Source organism: Gopherus flavomarginatus, chromosome 1 (genome assembly GCF_025201925.1).
Source record: "Gopherus flavomarginatus isolate rGopFla2 chromosome 1, rGopFla2.mat.asm, whole genome shotgun sequence".
Taxonomy (NCBI): Eukaryota; Metazoa; Chordata; order Testudines; family Testudinidae; genus Gopherus; species Gopherus flavomarginatus.
The window spans coordinates 90586704-90600084 of NC_066617.1; the positions used below are offsets into that span (position 1 = coordinate 90586704).

The following is a 13381-nucleotide window of genomic DNA, read 5'->3' on the forward strand; positions in this document are numbered from 1 at the left end:
TATGTCAGTTATTCCCTGACTGGATATCTCTGGAGATTGTCATGCTGGGCTTCCTGTGTGTGTATGCATTTCAATGCTAATACTATATACAAGGAAAAAACAGACTGTCAACATCTTGATGAATTTAACAAACGAAATCTTCATAATCTCGGGACTGAAGACATTTCACCATAGCTACCCTGACTTTCTGTGCAGGTGATGATTTAAGGTGGAGACTGGCAGCCAATGTGACACAAAATTCTGAACTAACAATATTTAAGATCAAAGCACATAATATTAAAATTTGGTTGCCTACAGTCAAGCACCAATTATCCATATTTAGGCAGCTAAAATATATGGACCGCTTTTCAAAAAAAGCACCCATAGCTTCACTGGAGGGCCATATTCTTCTCTGGGAGCTAAAAGATTTGGATATTGGAGCTCTGGACTCTGCATTTTTTATTTTATTAGATCTGAGTTACTTTATCAAGAGGAACTGCCACTCTCCCTGGATCTTCCAGATCACCCTTACAAAAACAATGCTTGTATAAGTGAGAAAACCTGTAAATGAGTAATTATCACATATGTCCCCATCTTGGTTTAGCATCTGTGGCATTAATTACGCCATTAACACCAACTATTAAAGTTGCATATTCTTCTTGGACTCTGTATGCTGAAGCAGTGTGCAGATCTAATCTACATCCCACTGCATGATTTCAAAAAGCAAAAGTGTGTCACATTTTTTAAAATATTAAGATTTTTCAAGTTGAAATTACTGAGTTAGTTCTTAATTCCTTTTTTTATAGTTTACTTAGCCATATTCAGTATACTAGGAGGTGATATTTAGAGCTTCATAGAAGTGAGTTTGGTGAAATTTTGCGGTCGTGACGGTCAGATCAAATAGTACACAAAAGGACAACATTCTTTCAGTAACATATTTATCATACAGTCACAAATCTCATATAGTCATTTTTCCTCTCCTGTAAATTCAAATTCTTCACAGTTCAGCAATCTTTCAGTATTTAAAAATATAATACATTTTAAAAAGGTAAAACTTTAAAACATTTCATTAGGTTCTTATCTGGGGTTTTCTTACATTAAGCCTGTCTTGTGTTCTTCAACATTTATATTTTCCGTTGGTGGGTTGCATTTTGAAACAGAAGTCAAACTCTCAACCAAAAGCAGAACAAACGATTTGCATCCACACTGGCCTCACCCTCATTTTACCATTTCTTAAATCCACTGCAATAGTAAAGTACTCTTTGCCATAATATATTTCACCAACAATTTCAACTGTTGATAAAACACATTATTCTCACTTTAATCCACTGCTTCTTGCAGATGATCACCTTGCACATTGGTCTCCTCCGTTAGACATTCAATCCTTAATTTCCTCCATAATCTTTAAATCCCTCCAAAGGCGAGAGTGGGGGTAAAGAAAAAAAGAAACAAACAATATAGATGAACGAACAAAAATTACAGACTCATGGTTAAAACCCACGACTGGGTCTCAGAAGGTTTGGGTTCTATTAATGACTCTGCCACAAACTTGCTGTGTAACCCTGGCCACAACACAATCTCTCTGTGCGTCAATTTTCCTAGGAGTAAATTGGGGGACATGATATTTACCCAGGGTAGCCTCAAGGACATTGTGAAGATAAATTAATATTCGTAAAACACTTGGAAGATAGTGTAGAAGTTCAAGGTATAAAGAGCTGAAAAACTCTCCCTCAGCTCTTTTCACAGAAACCTGTATCTCCTGCTCTAGCTTTAATTACACTTTCACTTAACTGATGATAATATTTAGTTGCTGCTAGTAGGTATAGTTCTATTTATGGTATAGGCTCCTATGTGGTAGCCCTATTCCTTCAATCAATTACAGATCTACCAAAACTTCACATTCCACGGTAGCACCACACTCATTGGAATGAGTTTACTTCAAATGCACACTCAAGCTATTATCCTCTTACATTACCTAGCCCCTAAGTTCTAGAATAGAACATCAAATCAAATAATGAAAACAAAGAACCCAGAAAGGCTTAAAAATGGAGTGAACATAGGTTCAGCCCTTGGTGCCATCTTCGGTGAATTCCCTAGATCAAGAACATGTGAACTCAAATTTTTCCCCCCTCTTTTGGGATATGAAAGAATGTCTTTCTTCCCATTACGATAGTATTCTAATACACAAAGGCTAAAATAATGAAGTAACAACAATGTCCTGATATTGCAATCTTTGATGCATTTTTACTCTAGGTGTTAGAGTTTCTTTGTTGTCAGTAGAATCTTTAGTCGGTAGCTTTTCTTAAGGCACTTAACCAGGCTTCCTTTTGATACCCTACCACAAATGTCGGATCTTCTTGAGGTTTTAGAGCCTGATCTTAACCTCACTAACTTCAAGAGGACTCTTTCCATTGTCATCAATGAGCTTTTCAGCTGTCCCTTAGTCTTTGCCCTGGAAAAATGATGTTTCTATAAAGTTTCTCAGTTAGGATTGATGATAACTAACATCAGGATCATTAAGTGCACCATGATGTTTGCCCCACTGGAGAAGGCACTGGACTCCAAAGACTTGCCAACTACACTTCAGAAGCAGCAGCTTCCACCACTATGATCTCTTGTAATGCTCAGCAAACTGATCGGTGCTTGGCTCCAGCTGTCAGAGAGAAGGCAAACAGAGCCGAGTGCTGTTAAGTGGCAGCGACATTTTGGAGCTGTGGAACTTTTTCCCACTTACACTGGAGAAGGCAGGAAGAAGGACCTGACATTTGAATGAATCTGAGCCTCATTTAGCCTTACATCACCCTAGTTAGGCTTATTTGACCCCTATGGCAAACTAAGGGCCCTCAAGTGACACATCTATTCTGATTTTCTAAATCGACACTTTGAGCACACAGATTAATATTCTCCTCTGAAAAGAGTTCATTTGCCTGTGACAAGCTGCTTTTTGCTGACCTTCAGGAATCGTTTCATTAATTTCCCAAACAAATGAATCAGTAATTTCCATTCCAATTTCAAGGTTTAGTAACTGGAGCTACACTGAATATGCTGATCTGATCACGTTCATCTATAACTTGCAGGCTCAGCACTAAATCATCCTCTGCCTCCAATACCAATGATACACAGGCTAGTCAGTCTTATCTTGATAGGTTTCACAAAGTCCTTTTCACAATCATCTGTGTTACATTTTGGCAATCTCTAGGACTTCCAAGATTTTACATTTTGGCTGGGTTTTAGAAGTAAATTCAATAGGATTTGGGTGTCTAAATTGGTTAGGCTCCTTTGAAAATCTCTGCATTACTCTTTTTTACCTCTCTGTACTACAAAATGACCAGAAAGTAAGTACTGTAATCATCTCATTTGACCTCCTGTAGTGGCAGGCTCACCTGTGTTAAACTAATTTAATTCAATCTTGTCTCAATCAAGCAAATAAGTCATAGATATTTAGAAATAAGATCTGAGTATGATTTAGAAGAATGACGTAAATCTTTTGTCCTCTAAAGTATTAAATGGCTTGAACAAAGCAGGAGGGTTGATATCCAATGCAATAATTAGCATGCTTGATGTTTAATACACAGCATATAGTGAAAATGTGTGTCATATTAATGACAGAACAACTAGAGTGCATTGATTCTTTTAAAATATTTTCTTTGGATTTTAAATTAAGGTTCAAAATAGGCTTACCAGAAAGTTACAAAATCAAATAAAGTTGAGAAAAGCACTAAAGTGAACAGTGTGACAGAACCATGCCCTCTTTTTAGTAAGCTATAAATCTATAAACTGTCATTCATCCAGTAGCCTCTCTTCATTGTAAGCTAAAATGTGCCCATTAAATATGTGATGAAAAATGAATCTAAAAAACCCTCCAAAATTACAGTACCGAGGACTTGATTCTGTGGTCCTTATGTACATGAATCTCTCTACGATGGAGTGTATATCCCTTGAATGGGACCTGGCAGAGAAAGGGTTAAGGGAAAAAAGGAAATATGCAAACTAGCCCCATTAACATGTAGTAGAATAAAAAAGGACTTGTCTGTGAGAAGTACTCTAGCTGGGGGCAGGATGCTTTCAATAACTGCTTGCGAAGAAGTCAGTCTGGCACAAACCAAAGGAACCTACAAATGTTTGGATCAGAAGAGAATGCTAGATACAACAGAGCGCAGCATGTCCATGCTTAGGATCAAACTGAATGCTTTACTTTCAAGAGGAATTTTTGGGAGAGACTGAAGATCTGGAACAGCCTTTCACTAGGAGCTTCAGGGACAACAGACTAACCAGTTTTAAAACTGATCTTAATAAATTTATGAATGGCTTACATAATGGATTTGCCTATGATAGCAGGAGACTGGACTTGATGACCCAGGAGGTCCCTTCCATAAATTTAGAATTTATGTTTCTAAATAAAGTTCATTTCAGCAAAGCATTTGGGGAAAATGTCACGATGATAAGAAAAAAAACCTCAGTTAATATGTCTATTTTGAGACCAGATTGGCTGAGCAAAGCCCAGTTTAACCTCTTAAAAGCATGACGTGGACAAACAGAATGATCACCACATGGAGTCACTGATATTCCCATTGAAGTCAATGAGTGTTCTGCATACAGCAGTACAACAGAACCGAATGCAGAGCTAGCAGAGAATCCAAGCAGATTTGAGTTCAGATGCTAACACAGCCACTACTCTAAGCTGTGATTTCATTTGATATCTGAAGGAATCCTGAAGGATGACTAGTCCTAGTTTTTCACTGAGAAAGTGACAGAGAAGGGGCAGAAGGACATTCACTGGGTACCAACGCCCAGGAAAAAAAACAACACTTAAGTGGTTTTTCAAATGCATTGAAGCAGGAGAAGTACTAAATGCCCTCCTCTCTTTGGATGGGAGGCACATACGATGGCCTTTCCAGAAAAGCAAATGTATTTTTTCCTGAAAAGTCCCTATGTATCGGAGGAAGGGATGTTTCAGACCTTGCTGGAGGGTCAGGACATTAAGACAAGAAGAGAGGAAAGCGAAAGGGAGGCAGGCTGGGCTGCTAAAATGGTACTTTAAAAAACCCCAAAACATTAGAGATTGAAAGAGGAAGAGGGGAGTGTGAACCAAGTGATAAAATGTGCACAAATCAGTCTACTCAACCATAAATAATGAAATATTTCATAATCAGACATCCAAGTTTTGTGACCTTCAAAGAAGTATTTTTATAGTAGGTAAAGTGGTTAAGTAGTTACACGGATAAACATGTCATCCCCCCACCCCAATGTGGACTTCAGTCAAAATTCCCCTCACGGTGAAAGCCTAGAAGATTTATGTTTGAAAGCAAGCTCGCACACCGGGCAACTTTCCCCAGATTCTGGATTAGAATGAGAGTCCTAATTCGGTAGGATAAAATTATACAACAGCCAAGTTTTTCTTTGAAAAAAAAATCTAATTTAACTTTCCTAGAAATGTTTGCCTTAACAAACGGAATTCATCAACTGCTCTTGGATTCCAGGTAGCAGATGGGTTTCATTTTTCATTTACATTTTTAATTGCTTTTTCTCTACACGCATTTAACAAAGAGATTGCAGTCTTTGCTCTATGATGTAGACCGTAACACAGTTATTTGCACAGTCTTTGAACTACTGAAATACGCTCTACTTTGGGCTATGCTCGAAGACTACTTGGAAGCTTCACACAGAGCAGAATGTTGCAGCCTGCCTGCTTAGTGAAGTGAACTGTTCGTGTCACAAATGTGCTCCATGAACTGCACTGGCTTCCCATCTGTTTTTGGGTGCAATTCCAAGTTTTATTTTTGATCTACACTGCAAAGCATTAAATGATTTAGGACTTGGTATCTTTCTCCCTATGCACAAAGAGCAGCAGAGATCATCCTGAGGCACTTTTGCTGATAGCTTAACTTTACTGACCTTTAGAGTGGTACAAGACATATCTTTTTGGTCAAGCATATGCTTAATTTAAAATCATCAGTACGTTATTTCTGGTTGGTTGAAGGAGTACAGGGAAGGGGGCTGGTTTATGCTGTCTTTTGAGGACAGTTTGATTTAATGTTGGGATGCATTTAGTGCTACGGTGATGGGCACATAAGTCATTATATAAATAAATTACAAACCTTTTAAATATGTCCAAATAAACCTCAAGATTACAAACTTCCTTAGAAAAGGGCGGGCACACTCAGTACAGGAAGCAGTCACAGCCCTCATTAGTTTTTCTTCAAACCTGTATCATGTTTGTCTTTTCTATAGTGAGATTCTGCCAGTTCATTTTTACCTGGGTCACTCTCTTAGTCAGTGCTAGGAATCGGCACCTTTTCATGAAAAGGAGAGGTGAAACTAATGTCTTCTGATACTGATGAAAACACAGCCTAAAATGGAGTTTCCTCTCAGGAGCTTGTACATCTGTCTGTAGAGAACAGGCAGGGCAATATAATGGAACCACAAGGAACTGCTTACAAGAGGACTCTCAGAGAGCAGGAGCTACTCCTAAACTCTGCTCTAAGACCCGTCAACAAGGATGGGATAGAGTGAGCAAAGAACAACCCTATTCAGCTCTGCCAGATCCCACAGGCATGTCAGCAGTACCTGGGCTGCTATCAGAAAATCTGCAATAAGTTTCCCCATGAAGGGAAACTTTTAAATAGGACAGGGATGCCTTTAACATCAAGTGATGACTTCTTGAGCAAGGGCCTAGCAATTACTTGTTTAAGGCTAGTCAATATCTTAGCCTCCTGGAAGGAAGTATAAACAATTCTCACTAATAACTAATGCCTCCCTGGTGCCCTTCTTCAGACAGAAGAGCGTGGATCCATTTTACAGGGATCTGCCCAGATTACGGCCTAGATCTTTTTCTATGTCCTATTCTCACTTATTTCTCTATAAGTGAAGTTGTTTTCCAGAATTTCTTTCCTTACTACTGTCAAGTATCAGGGGGTAGCTGTGTTAAGGTGCAGCTGGACTCTTTAGGGTGCCAGCAGACTCCTCATTGTTTTCCTTACTACTATGTATTTCTCTCTTAAAAAAAAAAGGTTCAATACTATGAGTTTAAAAATGTAGGTCCTGATCCTACAAAAGACTCATTCATAAGATTAATTCTTTGCAGGATTGTGAGCTTCATTTTTAAGGGTATTTAGATGCCTAACGATGCAAATAGGCATCTAATGGGATTTTCAAATGCACATAGGCATCTACCTATATTTAGGGGCATCTAAATATATTTAAAAATCTGTATAAAATGAAGTACACACACATAGACACTTTTGAAAATATTATATATGTATCTATGTGTAAAAACTAATCTAGTTTAGGATTCAGAAACCTGGCATACACTGCTCTGAAACTAAAAAACAACAATGGATATTGCATTTGCTGATTTGGATCTGGTCCCAATATCTGAATATTCAGAAATGACTAGATTTAATTCTTTGATCAACAGCATGAGGACAGCTTTTTTAACCTTACCTGTGCCATCTGCCTCTCCAGTTTTGACCGGGGAATATCTTCAAAATAGTTTTCATTTCTTCTTCTCCTTGCATCCCCCTGCATGATAATGTGAGGAACGTCTAGGGAGCCACCAGTAGTGTAAGTGCTTTGGCTAAGTGAGGGAGACAACTGAGGAGGAGTATGGTTACCGCTGGGTTCCTAGATAGAAATGGAAAATGTAGCACGGTAGAATACCATTTTTATGTCTACAAGCAACCTCTTTAAAACTATATTTGAACGATTGTCAGTACAAAATTTAGGAGCATTTCCTGAAGAAATAATTTATGACGAGTGAGTGCTATATTGTATTAGACTGTGACATGCCCTACACAACTTGTAGAGGGCAGTAATGCACCCTTATTTTCCTCATGGCCTCCCCACATCACCGGTTTGTGAGACACTATTCTTCCTGTGCAGGTGGAAGAATTCTGTATTCTGCAGGGCCATTACAATTGTAAGTAAAGTGTGTATCTTACATCTCTGCACACTTATTTTCTCTCCCAGCAAAGGGAGACATTACTGGAGTACAAACCACCTGGCTGCTCCAAAGTGATGGTATATTGCCCCTTACAAGTAGTTCAGGCATCAGTCATGCCTTTACCTGGACCATGACAAGGGCTGGCGTGTAGCTGCATCTTCCCAGCAGCAGCTCTGGGAGAGGACTTGACTCAGAGTTGGGAAATGGGGACGTAATTTTCTACTAGCCTATACCAGTAGCAGATTTGTTCCCTTCCGCGCTGCCCATTCTCCGGCATTTCCCATTCCCCATTTCCCAACTCTGAGTCAAGTCCTCACCCAGAGCTGCTGCTGGGAAGATGCAGCTACATGCCAGCCCTTGTCATGGTCCAGGTAAAGGCATGACTGATGCCTGAACTACTTGTAAGGGGCAATATACCATCACTTTGGAGCAGCCAGGTGGTTTGTACTCCAGTAATGTCTCCCTTTGCTGGGAGAGAAAATAAGTGTGCAGAGATGTAAGATACACACTTTACTTACAATTGTAATGGCCCTGCAGAATACAGTTTATATGGGGATATTAGAGAGAGAAACAGAACACAGATTACAACTCCAAAAGCTCCAGAAAACATCAGTGTATGAGTATCTAGCCAAACTGTTTGTGTGTAACAGATGCACAACACTGTGGCCTTGTCTACACTGGAGGAGTTTGGGAGTTGCAACCTTCTAGTACATCCAACAACACACCACGCATCCAAACACAGAATTGCAAACACTAGTGCCCAGGTATTCATATTACCAGCAAAGTTCCACTTGCTACTAGGAAAGCTAATAGCATGCTCTCTATCACCATGTCAATCTGCACGGGTGCTGTACGAGTAGGGACAGCAAGCACTAGCATAGCAACTGCACTGGATCAATTCTTCCTCCCATGTCTCTACCACAATGCGCTAGTCACTTCTTAAGTGGACTCTGATCAATTTTCTGGACTTTGCTGTAGGGTCAAGTTCTCCAGAAGCCCTCATCTGCACAACTGGGCAGCACACCTTTCGTCTCCATGTGCGTACTCCTGTTTGCCAGCATCCACTTCTGTGTGATCATCAAATTTCAGTGTTAGCTTCCCACGCTGCTTTTGAATCAAGGATACCTAAAGATGGCCTGAGGTTCACAAGAGTCTTGTCCAGATCCGGGGTGACCAGGAGATACAGTTATAGATGAACCCCACTATCAGGAACAGTCTGGTTTCTGACCAGGTGTTGAGAAGATGGCCCAGTTTGGTATCACATGCACCAGGAAACAGTGCCAGTAGATAATTTTCTTAGATTAAGTTCTTTGGAGCAGGGAATGTGACAGTTTGTGTGTATGACGCATAACTATAATATAAGTATTTAATATTAAACAACAATGGGCCTAAAGTACCGTACAACACTGTTCAGATGCAAATGGCTGCTCTGGTGCAGGGAGGAAAACCTACCTCTTATTTTATTGTTTTAGAGGAGTAATTAAAGTGGATTCTTGGTGCAGTTTTCCACAGAGCCAAACTAGATTGTGGATCGCATCAAGGCGCCCTATTTCAAGCTGCTGAGAGACCAGGAGGAAAGTAAGGAGGCCTGAGGTGGTCTAATGTTGTTGGCTGCTCTTCCAATGGAATGTTTCTGGTCATAGATAAGAGTGATAAATCTCCGCATTTCATACCATATCTTTGTTACTGTTGCTTTAATATTTACCAATGTTTTCTTCATTAAAAAAATATAATGTTTAAAACTACCGTAGGAACTAGAAAAACTGAAGTGGTGGTATGAGGCGATTAGCCCACCTAAGACTTATATTGGCATCCTTTTAGGAACAATCTTCACACACAAAAAGGGTTCTTTCAATGTGCTAGACACAAACAGATCTTCCTAAAGAAGTAGAAATACATCTCAACATATCCAAACTATTCTTCAGCTTGAAATAAAATCATTAGTGCAAATTATAAGGTAAACACCAATCTATGTTTTTGTTTGAGTATTTCTATGGTACAGTATCCTCAGTTATTGAAGGAGTAGAAAATCTTAATCCAAACTCATGTCCTTTCCTTTAGGACTCCCAGTGAAGACAACTGTACATAAAGTGATGAATAATATTTAGTTACTGTCTGCATTAGTAATTTTAGCTGTTGGGCAGTGAAATATTTTTCCTCATCCTCATTACATGAGGAGGAGATCTAGTGTACTTTTCACTGTACCCTGAGAAGAACAATGCCACTAGTAACATAGGATGTGAAAGCTTTTCCACCAGCAGAAGAGAAAACATCTCCACCTATAGAAATAGTTTTCCAGTTCAATTGCATCAAAACCACTGAGTGAGAGCATGCTACTTTCAGCTACTGGCCTTTTCTTTTTTTTTTATTTTAGCACTTGCACTGTGCCAGGAGACCATTCACACAGCAAACCAAGATATAAAATGTAACTAAAAATATCTATATTTGAGCAATCCTCTAGGGCAGGACATCATGAACTGAAAAACACTTTTGCTAGCACAATATTAAAAAACAGGTTATAGATTTCTAAATCCAAGTATTTGTATATAGCTTTTGAGACTAAAAAGGGTAAAAACAGGGAGGTCATAGAATCTATAATTTTCTGTTAAAATAAGATTATAAAAGGCAGCAACAGCTCCCACTCTAGCTTTACCTTCTTCTCCTAACACCAGGAAATACAACTAGGGAGCACATTATGCCCGACAACTAGAAATCCATTCCAGAACGAAATTCCAATCACAGGAGCAGTCACCATGGAAATACTCAAATCAAATCTACTTAAACAGGGAGGAACTGAACGAAAAATGTTATAGTAAAAGGTGCTAATGAGCATGAACTACCTTGAACACAACACAGTAAAGACGAGGTCCCCAGACCATAACGTAATAAGGATAATAGATATCAAGAAAGCAAAATTTCTGCGATTAGAAATCTAGTGAATTTATTGCAATGGGAGGAATATAAAAATCAGTGAATGTGGAAAATCCTAAATGGCACCATGACCAGGCTTGCAGGAGTGGGGTTATTAATGGAAACTGAATAAGACAAGTTACTTCAGATATCCAGAAACACCTTGATATCTATACATGTTTATCTCACTGATTTCAGTTGGCTCTGTGTAACCAAGGCCTGGTCTACACTGGAGGGGGAGGTGAGCTAACTCGGTCTAAGTTACGGAACGTCAGCTACAAAAATAGAGTAGCTGAAGTCGACGTACTTAGAGCTACTTACCGCAGTGTCTACACTGTGATAGGTCAACTGCTGACGCTCCCTTGTCGACTCTGCATATGCTTCTCGCTCCGGTGGAGTACCAGAGTCGACGGGAGAACACTCAGCGGTTGACTTATCGTGTCTTTACTAGACATGATAAATCGACCCCTGCTGGATCAATCACACCGGAGGTAAGTGTAGACATGCCTAGAGCACAAACTTGAACTACAGAGAGCAAACAAAAATGAAAGGGATAAAACTCATTCTATATGCTTAGCCACTAAGTGACAATTCTTTGTACTTTCAGGTTTGTTTTTTTTTTACATATGATTTTTATAAGACAATTGATGATTTTACAAGATACCAAATTTGCTAGGAACTTACCCTGAGGGTTATTGACCTAGGTGGTTTCTGAGGAGGGTCTTCGTGAAGCCTGTCTCCCAGAGATGCCAAAACACGTTTCCTGTGGCCAACCAAGTTGATTTTTAAAACCTGAAAAATAATAAAAGCTCAGGTAAGAACATTCATTAAAATCATTAAACAAAGAACCAGTCAGAAACAAACACCTTTTCTATAAACTTTTTAACAGGTAAATAATCTGCATTGGTCAAGTAGAAAGAAATAGAGAGAGAGCAGTGGAAGGTGTACAAAGATTAGAAGAGGGGGTTACAAGTCAGAGAGGAGGATATAGAGAGTAAAAGGAGGTGAGAATGATATAGAATGGGGGGGAAAAGCAAAGCAGATACAGTTATGGAAAGCGAAGACAGGGCAGCAGAATAGGGAAGAGGGAGAAATCAAAGGGGGAGAGGGGAGAGAATTACAGACTGAATTACAGATGGAACAGCAGTACCAGAAAAAAGTAAAAAAGTAAAACCAGTAAGAAAAGACTGGGACAGAAAATGTAGGAATGCAGACAAGAGTGAGCAATGGAGAATAAAGGAGCAACTGAAATGGAGGAATTGTGGTCCTAGAAAAGTGAAGAGTGGTCAGACTAATGGTTAAAGGAAAAGGGGAAAGGAAAGAAATGAGAGAGGGAGGAAGTGAGCAGCAAACTGAAAAGTTGGTACTTCTAATAACTTTGCACCATAGGATTCTCAGAAGCAATCTCAGATTCCACACACAGGGCTGGTCTACACTAGGGGAGGGGATCGATCTAAGATACGCAACTTCAGCTACGTGAATAATGTAGCTGAAGTCGAAGTATCTTAGATCGAGTTACCTACTGTCCTCACGGCACGGGATCAATGTCCGTGGCTCCCCCTGTCAAATCCGCTACTGTCATTCGCGTTGGTGGAGTTCCAGAGTCGACAGGAGCGCGTTCAGGTATCGATATATCGCATCTAGATGAGATGCGATATATCGATCCCCGAGAAATCGATTGCTACCCGCCAATACGGCCAGTAGTGAAGACGTACCCACAAAGTCAGCAACACCCTCAGGCAGGGTGCGCACATAAGAAACATAGATTTGATTCTCCCCCATCCTGGTCAGACCCCGTCCTCCTCTAGATCGAAATAAAAACCCTCTCCACAGCAAGACAACAAACAACCACCTCCAGTGGACTGACCAGAAACGTTTGGACTTGCCAAATTCCAAACCTTAATTTATAAAAAATGATAGCTGATCAAGAGTTGAATAATTACTGAGTCACTACAACTCCCTAAATACGTCTATTGATGCTCTAGCTTGTTGGAAATATGGCTGGGAGCTGAAGGGGGGTGTAAAGATAAGGCAGAAAACTTGAGCATTAGTGGCAGAAAATAAAGTCTGATACAAAAATTTTCTTACAAATCTATGCTAATGAGCTAGGAGGCAGAGATCCAGCCTCTGCTCTGTCATAGATGTGGCAAAACTATACTTTTGCAGAATCCTTCCAGGCTTCAAATTGCTTCCTTTCTTCCTGAACACATCACCTTCCATTGTGGGTCCACTACTAATAGAGACTGTCAACACTGACATGGATGCAGGGGATTTCTCTTTCACACTAAACAGGCAATGGCCCAGACAGTATTGAGAAACAATTCTTCGACCCTAGTGATCTCCCAAACTACTGCCTGGTCTCTAGCATCCTTTAAGCAACCTGATCCAGAAGTCAGCAACCTCTCAGCAACCAATATCTTAGGGCTTGGCTACACTTGAAACTTCAAAGCGCTGCCGCGGGAGAGAGCTCTCCCAACGCTGTATGTACTCCACCTCCTCATGGGGATTAGCTTGCAGCGCTGGGAGCCAGCGCTGCGGCACTGTTTACAC

At 39.9% G+C, this 13381-nt stretch overlaps 1 protein-coding gene across 11 annotated transcripts in view; it reads right to left on the bottom strand.

Annotated features, from left to right (window-relative positions):
- The window catches only part of ANKS1B (ankyrin repeat and sterile alpha motif domain containing 1B), a 746271-nt gene that overhangs the window by 58984 nt on the left and 673906 nt on the right, over positions 1-13381 (bottom strand). For all 11 annotated transcript variants that reach the window (XM_050934354.1, XM_050934390.1, XM_050934374.1 and 8 more), the window contains 2 exons: positions 11516-11623; positions 7423-7602 (listed from right to left, as the gene is read on the bottom strand). In XM_050934354.1, coding sequence (XP_050790311.1) covers positions 7423-7602; positions 11516-11623 — 288 coding nt within the window. The remainder of the gene's footprint in view (positions 1-7422; positions 7603-11515; positions 11624-13381) is intronic.